This window comes from Paramacrobiotus metropolitanus, unplaced genomic scaffold (genome assembly GCF_019649055.1).
Source record: "Paramacrobiotus metropolitanus isolate TYO unplaced genomic scaffold, Prichtersi_v1.0 Parri_scaffold0000239, whole genome shotgun sequence".
NCBI lineage: Eukaryota > Metazoa > Tardigrada > Eutardigrada > Parachela > Macrobiotidae > Paramacrobiotus > Paramacrobiotus metropolitanus.
The window spans coordinates 55,752-67,120 of NW_026570459.1; the positions used below are offsets into that span (position 1 = coordinate 55,752).

The 11,369-nt window shown below is 41.8% G+C and overlaps 1 protein-coding gene across 2 annotated transcripts; it reads right to left on the reverse strand.

Moving 5' to 3' along the window:
• Window positions 1–2,074: 2,074 nt before the first annotated feature.
• Window positions 2,075–6,502, reverse strand: LOC129601480 (chymase-like). Of its 2 annotated transcripts, XM_055500303.1 has the most exons (4): window positions 6,132–6,502; window positions 3,012–3,218; window positions 2,529–2,848; window positions 2,075–2,474 (listed from the first exon to the last, which is right to left on the reverse strand). In XM_055500303.1, the coding sequence occupies exons 1-4, from the start codon at window positions 6,327–6,329 to the stop codon at window positions 2,366–2,368; spliced, it is 834 nt and encodes a 277-aa protein (XP_055356278.1). In that variant the 5' UTR covers window positions 6,330–6,502; the 3' UTR covers window positions 2,075–2,365. The 2 variants fall into 2 exon arrangements, with proteins under 2 accessions (XP_055356278.1, XP_055356279.1); XM_055500304.1 differs by lacking the exon at window positions 3,012–3,218.
• Between the last annotated feature and the right edge of the window lie 4,867 nt (window positions 6,503–11,369).

Sequence of the window (11,369 nt, forward strand, 5' to 3'; positions counted from 1 at the left end):
AGAGTAAAAATGCATACTTTCCAGTGTTCAATTCCTCCTACTGCTGACATGCAAAAACAAATTTAAACTGGATAAAGACTTCAAAATTTTATTGTACAATTCTTTGGTGAACTTTTTATCATTAATTATCGTCGAAAACTTAAGCACAGTGTCTTGCTTGCTACCCCCACTGTAGATAGGCGTCGGCTCGTCGCCTATGCTTCCGCCTTCTGTTACGTGATAATAAAATCTGTTTCAAGTTGGGCAAAAATCTCGCTGTTAATAACAATATGCATTCGCCTAGTATTAATTCCACAACAACACCCCCAACTCTCCCATAACGCATTGTCGCTTGACGCTTGTGCCCGCACGGATAGTTCATTTAATGTAGCTTGTCGCACCGTGGCGCACCGGGGAGGGTATTCCCAAAGTGTTTTTTAGTTTTGACTTGTGATGGGAGATGATCGGACAAATTGTTTTATAGCTGGCAAAAAGATAAATAACAAAGCGGATAAGTTTCACTTTTATGATCTTCTGTTTGTTTTAACTTTTTGAATGCTAAATATGCGCTTTAGATTTTCATATAACCGTTTTTTCTACGTTTCTCGGATTTTCTTTCGGAAAAATATTTTAATCTCCCCTCCCTCCCCTTGCGGACATCTAAAATAAGCGCTCCTCACTTCACTCGCCGGAAAAGATTTGGGGCCTTGGGCCGCCTTCTCCCGCCGGGCGGCGTTTCGAATCCGTGCCCCCGGCGGGACTGGGATTCTTTGTTTCGCTGAAACAGTCTACAGCATTTCCAGTCGAATACCAAAATTCCCAAAAATGGACTTTCAGTCTCTCACAAATAACGTTTATTGGCACGTCAGCAAACAGTAAGTAATTAGTACAGTAATACGGAATACCCAAGCTAACTGCCCCGTGGAAGCAGTTGCAATAATAAATCTAATCAGCTCGTTGCGGAAGGCAACTACTTTATCTTTGGAATTAGAGTCGTTCCCACTTCCCAGGAGATCTCGCCTGTTCAGTCTTTAAGAAGTAAAACTAAATTCGAATAAAAAAACTAATTTTCAATAAAAATCTTATGAACTAAAGGCAATCGGATAAGTTACCGTAAAACCCGATATTAACGCCCTGGGCTTTTATTTTTTCGAGAGGTTTGGGAGGGGGCGCTTAAAACCGCAGGGGGCGTTTATTGCGGGGGGGGCGTTTAATATTTCAAAGGAATATCGCGCTTATGATATTCAAGTTTTAACGAGATTTGTGTGTTTGGACATTAAAAGAATAATTTTGAAACCAAGACATTTGCTAGAAAATCATGGTTTAACGGGTGTGCTTAAATGGAATTCACCTAAATAATTAAGATGTACCATTCAGACTGTAACGACAATGCTCTAAAAAAGCGGGGCGCCGCAATTTATTAGGCGCCCCGGGGCGATAATTTCGGGGGGGCTTCTATTATTTCGAGAGCTTCGGGAGGGGGCGTTTAAAGCCGCACGGGGCGTTAATTTCGGGGGGGCGTTAATATCGGGTTTTACGGTAGGTACGCCAAAGTTCCATCAAGTGTAGATGGCTGTGTTTCTTGTGATGTTCGTGACAGTGGTGGCGTGGGCGGGTTTGCAGTGGTGAGTTCTCCACTTTTCCCGTAAACTTTGTATGTTATGTTCTTTCAAGATTTTTTCTGAAACTTTGCACACTTTTAAAAAACTGTCTGGTTTCTGCAATCTGCAAACTTGCCGCTATGGAACGACATATAGACATCAAAGTTTGGTTCAGTGGCTCGTTCACAAAAGGGAGACAGTAATGGAATTTCGCTAAGGCTTAGAGAATTAATATATAGGATGGATGTAACACCATTTCGAAGCCTACAGGAGTCAGAACGCGCCAGTTAAAGACAAAGCGTATTTATGTACTGTACAAAGTTTATGTAGAGGCAGGTTTGACTTGATATCGTGAAATTTAGATACAGCGGTGAAAGCACCTTGCCTTCGTACAACATCAACAAGTAGTAATAGCACGAGTGGTTCAGTAGGTAGTAGGTACTAGGTACTACTGTTTCGTTTTAATATGGCGCCAAAACAAGTACGGTACACTTACAAAATTACCAAACACTGCTTAGAAAAACCAACACATTCTAACTGTTTCGTTTACTGGTAGCTCATTCGCACTCGCAATCATTTCCCACCGCAACAGGTATTTACCAACATTTTATATAAACGTGCCTATAAAGACTGAGAGCGATACACGTAATACGACTCTTACTGGACGATATCGTTGGAGCTAAACATGCACCGGTTTTACATGCACCAAAACAAGTACGTATTGAAAAATTAATGTTCTACTGAATGCTATTAAAGGGAACTGCTGCATCAACTATTAAGCGGTATCAGTCGATGCGACACTGATTCGGTACAGGGTCAGCAGTAATGAAGGGCCGGTAATAAGCCAGGTTCAGGTAGTAAGATAAGCGTTTCTTCCCCGGAATTTCTGGCATCCTGCGGAAGAAGTGTCGTACACAACAAATGCAATTCAGTGTGCTGAAAACGTACCCGCACGAATGCATTGCAACCACTTGATCATTCGACCACAGGGACTGAGCGCGACAAATGAGGGGGCTGCCATTGTCCCCGGGACCTGGATACTCTTGGCCATAGGCGCACCAGTTGAATTCAAAGATTTCTGGATCAAGCGTTTTGCACTCGAATGGTGTTAAGGGAACAATATGGCCTTCTTGTAGGATTGGCGAGTACGTTTCATTATGCTCCATCGACGAGCCCCATCCCGGCAGCCTGCAATTTCCAGGAAACGGCAAGCCATGCGCGAAACTGAAAGGTGCCCTCATCATCCAAGGCGTGAATCGGGATATTTTCTAGTTATTGCAATGGAAACGTTAATTATCCGAAGCAGGTGACAGTACATAGTACATACAGCCACACAGGATGCACGTTGAACAAATCCTATTGTTTACATAGTGCTTATTACACGTAAGTTGTAAATATGTATATATCAAGCTAAAATGAACTGCTGCACACCTCTGCTAGATTCAGTAGGCAAATATCGTGTCTGCATGGGGATTGACTGAACTTGTCGTGGCAGTGGTAAGAAGATACGTTGATGTTCACTGTGCTCTGCTCTTCCTCTTCTAAGTTGTGGCGTCCCAGCGAACACCGGACTATGTCGTTATAATCTCTGAATGCGGTACAAACACGAGCCGCAGTTACAACTTTCTTGCCGTGTACCTGTAATTTAATACGGAGATAGTACATATAGGGGGCAAAACTAAACGTGTTCCACCGTTTCCGGCTATTGCTGCCGTCACCCGGCTGGAGTTTGACGTTGTGGCTGAACAAGGCGCTTATGTACCGCGCCAGATTTAACCATATGTATTGCCGTAACGTCACACTCCAGGCGGGTGACGGCAGCAATACAGGGGAACCGTGGAACACGCTTAGTTTTGCCCCCTATATGTGTTGAAATTACTGTAAGCTGATTCGTTCAAGTGCTGTACTCTGTACATGCATAACCATATATAGTCGAAAATGAGTGAAAAGCTATATTTTTTTATTGCTAAAAGCATTTCCGACCGAAACGGTATGATTTGGTTATTCCCTATCAATTTTTCCTCATCGTTATTCTTTACTCTTTCAAGACAAAACCGTTTAGCTGGACTTGCACTAATATCGTATTCAAGAGCAATATATGTACTGTTTCTTCTCTGAAACAGAAAAACCCACTTGTAATAACAGGTTAAGGGATTTGGCCCGGTACATAGCACCAAGTTCGTGTACATCCAGGGGAACTTTCGCTGTTGCGCGCTCCCAAACACTTTTTTGCATTGCTTTATGGTATTTTGTAGCCAGAAGAACTGTATACCTAGGTGAAAAAACCGTTTGCGCGCGCAATATCCGGTTGCGAAGTTACGAGGATATCAAAATTCCAAAAAGTTTAAATGCATTCAGGTGTACCAAAAGTCTCATTATGGACCGATCCCTTTCAAATTTTGCGCGTAAATGCACATAACCATGAAGATCGTTTTGACACGGACCCAGACTTCTACGATTTTTTTAGAATTTTAAAATAAATTTTAAAATTTTTGAAATTCATTTTAAAATTTGAAAAACATGCCGGAACAGTGGATCCGTGTCAAAACGATCTTCATGGTTATGTGTATGATGGTGGATCTAGGAAGAATCCACGGGCAGAGACAGAACCCAAATCTATCCTGCAGAGTGAGCAGTGTTGTTTACTACGAGCTATGCGGAAACGCAAGACACCCGACAACCAACTGCACACTTTTATATCCCATTCATATGACACTACAGAAGCTCCCGCAGCAGAATGCTGCGGGGCCAAAAGAGCAGCCAGTTACTCAGACGACGATGGCTAGCAACTGAAGAATCCACCAGATTGAAGATCTGGTAGATGAAGAAATTCAACATCAAAATACAGCAAAACAACTTAGCACCCGCACCAGTGCGGGCGTACGGGGAGGCCACTCCTCCTCACATGTGCATTTACGTGCAAAGCTCGAAAGGGATCGGTCAATAATGAGACTTTTGGTACATCTGAATGCATTTAAACTTTTTGGAATTTTGTTACCCTCATAACTCCGCAACCGGATGTTGCGCGCGAAAACGGATTTTACGCCTATATACACCAATTATTTGGCCATACAATAATAAAAAGCAAGCCAAAAAAGTGTTTGAAAGTGCGCGAAAGCGAATATTCCCGTCAATGTACACGCTTTTAGTGCTATGTACCGGGCCAAATCCCTTAATTGCATTCCTGGAACTTGCGTGCACATGGCAGCATGTGAACGTCCAGAAAACGTGCTCGAAAGTGGCACACTTTTAGCACGCATAAACCGTAATTATGGAGTTTGCTCCACTTGGGTGCATGAGTTTGAACATTGTGGAGGACGGGGACTTATTTCGGGAGCAGGCGCTGTTTGGAAGGGGGAATTCTTTTCAAACGGTTTGTTCGGAGGGGCCAATTTTTATTTCAAACAACTGCGCGTCTTGCCCTAATGAAATCTGGAACCGAGTACGAAGAAGCCCTTGTTGTAGAGGGAGATTTTACGGTAGGTTGATGCGCTGTGCATGATATTATTATGCCTTTAAATAATGCCTTTAATATTATGCCTTTAATAATGTTATGCCTTTAATTATTATGATTACATATTCTTTTAATTACCTAAATAAATATTTAGGAATGTTTTTCCGTTTAGCAATTTTTCTTATGTAGTTGTTTCAGTTCTTTATATAATTATTATTACGATACATCCCTTATAATAATTATAAGGGATGTATCGTAATAATTAATATTATGCAACGTACACATTACATGGATGTGTACGTACATCGCATCTACTTAAATACAATCCTTGAGAAATGAGAACCACCGGCACACAGGTTACTGTTCGAGGTTCAGAGGCGTTCACAGTTTAAAAGTGGTGATATAAAGGGCGAAAGGCCTGTAAAGTGGAATATGGGCACTGGCTGTTTCATACCCTACAACGCAAAAAATGTATGCCGTTAACAGTCACATTGCAGTGAGTGCCAGTGACCATATTTGCATCCCTTTGAACAGAAATATGAAATCTTTTATATTCAGTTTTGATTGCCGATCAACAGCTTCCTAATAATCTAAAATTTTAATGAAGGTGTTGCACAAAATTTATCAAAATTTGGTTTGCAAGCTTTGAGCTGGTGAAAGAGGTTTTCAAGTTTACGCCTAAAAAGTGCTAACTAGTTAGCATAAGGTTGTTGATTTCGTGGTAGGTCTAAGCACTTCAAATATGTTACGTAGCGAGACCCCGTCAAATTTAAAAAAAATAAATCCTCCCACACTTTCTATCAAACAACTGAATTGTTGATCTTGTCGAGAACTAAAGGTCATGCTTGTGCAGTAGCATTAGATAGCGAATTCCGTTGACTGCTTACACTTCTCTGCTATACAGTGCAAAATAAAGAATTAACAACTTTAGGCACTTAACTTAATCTTAGACCGTACACCCGTACATAACAATTTCGTCAAACAAAATGTGACCGTTAACGCACCAAAAATTAATACAAAGTTCTTTTTACAATACACCAGTATTATGAGACTGTCAGTTAAGCCTAACTTCAAAAAAAAGCGTTCTGACCACTCACCAAGATTCCCGAAGCGGTGTGGACCCACGATGCAGTCGTTTCGTTCCATCGCTGTACGGAGACGAGGAAGGGATAGCCATGAGCAGCCGCGTCGCGGCCGGTGATGAAAATAGCACCATTATACCAAGTTGCGAAGATGAATAAAATCGCCAAGGCAGCCGCATAGCGCGCTGTTTTTACAATTTTTGATCGAAACATGGTTGCAGCTTACCAGTGCAATAACTTTAGGGCAAATGGAAATCTTCAGCGTACCAAGGTACGACTTCAATTGCAAAACAAAGCAGTAATGCTGCCTCGCAAAGAAATGTCGTTATACTCAGTATTTTTTTGGTTTAAACGAATACTCTGCATTTCTGCTATAAGCTTGCGTGGAGCACATGCCATCTTGTTTGTTCGCACTTTGCATGAACTGATTGCACATCTCTTTATGCGGAAACAATCATCATTGTGACATTTTTTGCTTGATGCTGACCGATATCATGCCGGTCTGGGCTTGTGCTGGAGACGAACCAAAAGTTCATTCTTTAACTTATCGCGTTCTTATGATCTACTAGATATTACTCGGTTCTTAACGTCGGTGATGTGATTCATCGAAACTCTGCGCAGTCGGTACTTACGGAAAACGGCTCGGTGCAGGTCGCATGATTCCAAATTTCTACTGGGACTTTTATCATGCTGTCATAGTAAAATGCATCTCTTGTGTAGAGTACAGCCAAATACTATTATGAATAAAAATTTCGTTCGTTCAAAAAAGATTTTTACCGGCATTCTCAATTTTTAACACTGTTACTCTATACTCTATAGTACGACTTTATACTACAGATATTATAGTTATTACAAATGAATTTTTAATTAACCATTTTTATTTTTAAAACTAACCTGCACAAATTTGGTACGTTAAGAGAACAAAAAATACTCGCTAGCAAAATCAATTTACCGTAAACACGAAAAATATGTCCTAAAAAGTTCTATCCTAGCAGTCGATCGCACCCAGACCAGACACGGCGAGATACTTACTTGTATGATGAATATTGGGATAAATTTACAAGCATATTTGTTTATTTATTTCCTTTTTTGGTAACCTTGGGATTTTTTAATATAATATATCGTGAACGGTTCTTGGAACTTGTTATTTCGTTTACGACTGTAAAGTATCACATGGACGCATGCGGAGTCAAAGGTGGTTTTGCAAAGGTTGTATTAGGAGAGAAAGGTGGTAAAAAAGGGGTAGGTATGTAGGGGGTATGGTACAAAGGGGTAGGTATATGTGGTAAAAAAGGGGTAGGTGGTGAAAAGGTGGTATGTGGAGCCTTCACCTTATTAATTTAATAACCACATTACTGAACTGATTCTTATTTTATTAACCCACCAGCGGGCGGTACTCGAAGGAGTACGAGTTTCCTTACGAAAATCGGGATTTCCCGATGAAAAAATTCAATTAAGAAAGGGAATTTTTTGTGAGCTCGTGTTGACCATAGGTCAACGGTGGTGACTATGTCGTCTGCTGACGCCAATGCCCATGGACAGTCTACAGTATAAAGCCACATAATTTTGTAATAATTAGACGAAAAGGAATTAAGTAGAAGCAATTACTTAATTAAATAGTACAAAAAAAGTACTTTAAAACAGCACTATAGAAGTGGTCAACACACTGACCACTGGTCAGAAAAAAATTAAAAACTGCTAAAACCCGTTTTCTTGCATTTTGACCACTACTGCATATATAAAGTTCAGAAAACAAGCGATGCTGATAATATTCCTTCGCAGACTTTTCGCCTTTATTCATATGGCACTTCACGAAGCAGCCTTTGTGCAGTCTAACATTGCACTTGCTGCATTTGTGAACACCCCGAGCCGCCTTTACACTGCGTGCATCATTCAGACTTAATTGCACGTTTCCTGGTATGGCCGCAGTGGTGGGTATGGGGAGAGCGGCGGGAATCATCCAGCTGCAGAGGCGATTGGCGCCGAATCAAATATTAATGGTCACTCGCACTTTTTCTAACACATCATCGGCCGGACGTAACTTATATAAGGCTGCCGCAAAGGTCAACATCGCTAATGTGGTTATTACAGTTTGCAATCGCCAGAGTCTGGTCAAAAAACTCAGAACCCAAAATTCACATGTTTCTTTAAAGCTGCGCGGCTCCATAGCTTTGCTTGCCCAAGCGGTATTCGGTATCGAAGGCAGAGAGCAGCAGAATGCGGGGTTGTGCTGCCATTTCACAGTGCTACATACACTGGCTGTAGAATTATAATCAGGACTAACCGCATCAGGACTACCATGCCGACCGCCCGGGGGGCCGTTCAGCAACCCCATTTTCTGCCAGCTTTCAACAACCAAAACCACATGGAACATGTTTTGCCTCAGAACCGACAGTAACTTATTCCGCTTACGTAATGAAAAGAATCTGTCGAAAGTGCACCCGCCCGTGTATTCATAACCCTTCATGGGCATTGGCGTCAGGAGGCAACATGTGTTTTTGACGGACAATGGTCTTGTTATGTTCGACTTTTTGAAGACACGGTGGATATTTCTGAATAAAGCATCATCAAATGTACCCTGCTGATTTATCTCAAATTTATTGAACCATCGACGACAGAGTTATTGACCAAGGCATCGGAGAGCTGAGTCAAGTCGAAATTAGCGATTTTTGCGCACCTGTAGTTTTTGATTAACTTGAGACACAAGGTTGAATAATGCTTTTATTGCTGCTTTAAAGTTCCTCGTTGCTTATTGCGTTAAGGGAAAGCGAAAAACTGTTGCCCAGCCCTTGGGAAAAAATTCCAAACACCTTGTCGTCGTGTGACGCCAATGCCCGTCAACGGGTTAACTATAAAATCTATAGAACCTTTTTATACGAATTATTGAATTCGTTATTTTTAGGCTGTGGCTATTGTACCCCAGTATTGTGCGGTGTGCAAAATAGCCTTTTGCTGTTTTACCCTAGTATGGGCGGCCAGATAGCATTCTGCTGTTTTGCCCATTATGCGTTGCAGTAGCCTTTTTCTATTTTGCCGCAGCATGGTCGGCAGAATATTTCATAACTAATTTGCCGCATTATGAATTACGGTGCAGTGCAGAGTTACGTAGTTGAACGAATTGTACAACTAAACAATTGCCGAACACTTTATAATTAATTTTAACGAAAATGTCGCGCGGTCCCGTACCCAGCCTTATGTGCCAGTATGCGACCCAGACCATTTTACGGCTGAGCTAAAATATCGGACTGTCGTACAGTGCACTGCGCCCCACAGGTTCGAAGTGGTGAGTATGGGAGCGCGCGACTGTTAAATCTCAAAATGATTGTACAACGGGAAAAGTGTTGAAGTACCGGCTTCCGCTGGACACCGTCACGTGTTTTTTGTTTACGGCTGTACGCTGTGTACTGGGGAGATTGCTGCTAGTGTGTTTCTACTCCCTGGCCTTTATTATTTTGAATACATCATTCTTATACAGATACTGAGGTATTTTCTCTCCTGTGGCTGGCGGACTTGATGTTGTCGGCGGTATCCCAGCGAACAAGTACAGTGCCGTCTAGTCACAGTCATCCCAAAGGAATTCAATGAAGGCATTCTCACTTACATCGACAGCTGTTAAGTAGAAAAATCGCGCAATACCGAAGTAGAGTAACACTATCGAAGCCAGCGTGACTGCAATGATTTGAAGCAATAAGTATAAAATCTATAATACCGACTATGTATACTGGGGCAAAATAGCTGAAGACTATACGGGCGAAGTGTAGGGCTATTCTGCCGCCCATACTGTTGGAAAATAGCCAGAAGCTATTCTGCCAAAAATCCTGGGGCAAATTTGCCATTTCGCTTAATTAACGCTATTCGTCGACTCCTTGGATGTGACCTGCAGCCTGTACGTACAAACGTTCACCCACTGGGGACATTTCGGTTCGTTTTAAGGAAGCATCCATGAATTACGTACGCAGCGGACCAGGGAGGGAAAGGTCGCAATATACTCACTAGTCACTACTAACAGCAACGTGTTACAAATTAATAATTTGCAGTCATACCTATATTGCTCTTCAAATCGAAGTTGTACGTTGCCCATTAGCAGCATGCGACTATAGTATTCAAACTGATTACCGTAAAACCCGAAATTAACGCCCCGTGCGGCTTTAAACGCCCCCTCCCGAAGCTCTCGAAATAATAGAAGCCCCCCCCGAAATTATCGCCCCGGGGCGCCTAATAAGTTGCGGCGCCGCGCTTTTTTAGAGCATTGTCGTTACAGTCTGAATGTTACATCTTGTTAAGTTACGTGGATTCCATTTAAGCACACCTGTTAAACCATGATTTTCTAGCAAATGTCTTGGTTTCTAAATTATTCCTTTAATGTCCACACATACAAATTTCGTTAAAACTTGAATATCCTGAGCGCGATATTCCTTTGAAATATTTAAACGCCCCCCCGCAATAAACGCCCCCTGCGGTTTTAAGCGCCCCCTCCCAAACCTCTCGAAAAAATAAAAGCCCAGGGCGTTAATATCGGGTTTTACGGTACTTATTACGTTTATTATTGTTTCTATACCGTAACAGCAGCCGGTTGGACTACTGTTTTACGGGAGTGGGCTAGCTATTCCACCTTGCCACAATCTGCCGGCTGTTAGTGTGGACAAGGCTGGCACTAACGTTTACACCGGTGGGTAGTAGCAACCGTTGGGATGCATGCTCGTACCGCTGCGGTTAGAGCAACACAACGCAAGGTCATTGCAAGAGTTTATTAGCAGTTACACGTAAGCAAGATTCAGTGACCAGATTCAGTGAGCAAAGCAAGCTGATGAGCCAGAAGCGTGGAAGGCGCGAGACAATATATGTAACAGGAGCAAGAATTCATTAGCAAGATTCTGAGTAAGCTGCAGCAAGAATAATTTCAAGAAGAGTCTGACCGTGAGATGTGGTAGGAAAATGTAAAGAAATAAGGACTCGTCTTCATTAACAGCACAACTAACAGTCAGAAGAGAAAGGCACCTAACATTCCTACTAGTGGTACATTAAACTTTCTATTGCTACAATACTGTACAATGTATGTGCTAGTTTTAGATAATTTTTTTCTCTACGCGTTCACAATACTGATAGTATTTCCAAATAACTTGCTGTATTAGAGAAAGGAAAATACCAAATGAAAGTGATTGTTCAAAGTGATTGTACATTACTCAGAAAGATCACCAAAAACTAAATGCACTTTGTGGCACGGCAATAAGTATGTAAAAAATACACTTCCCT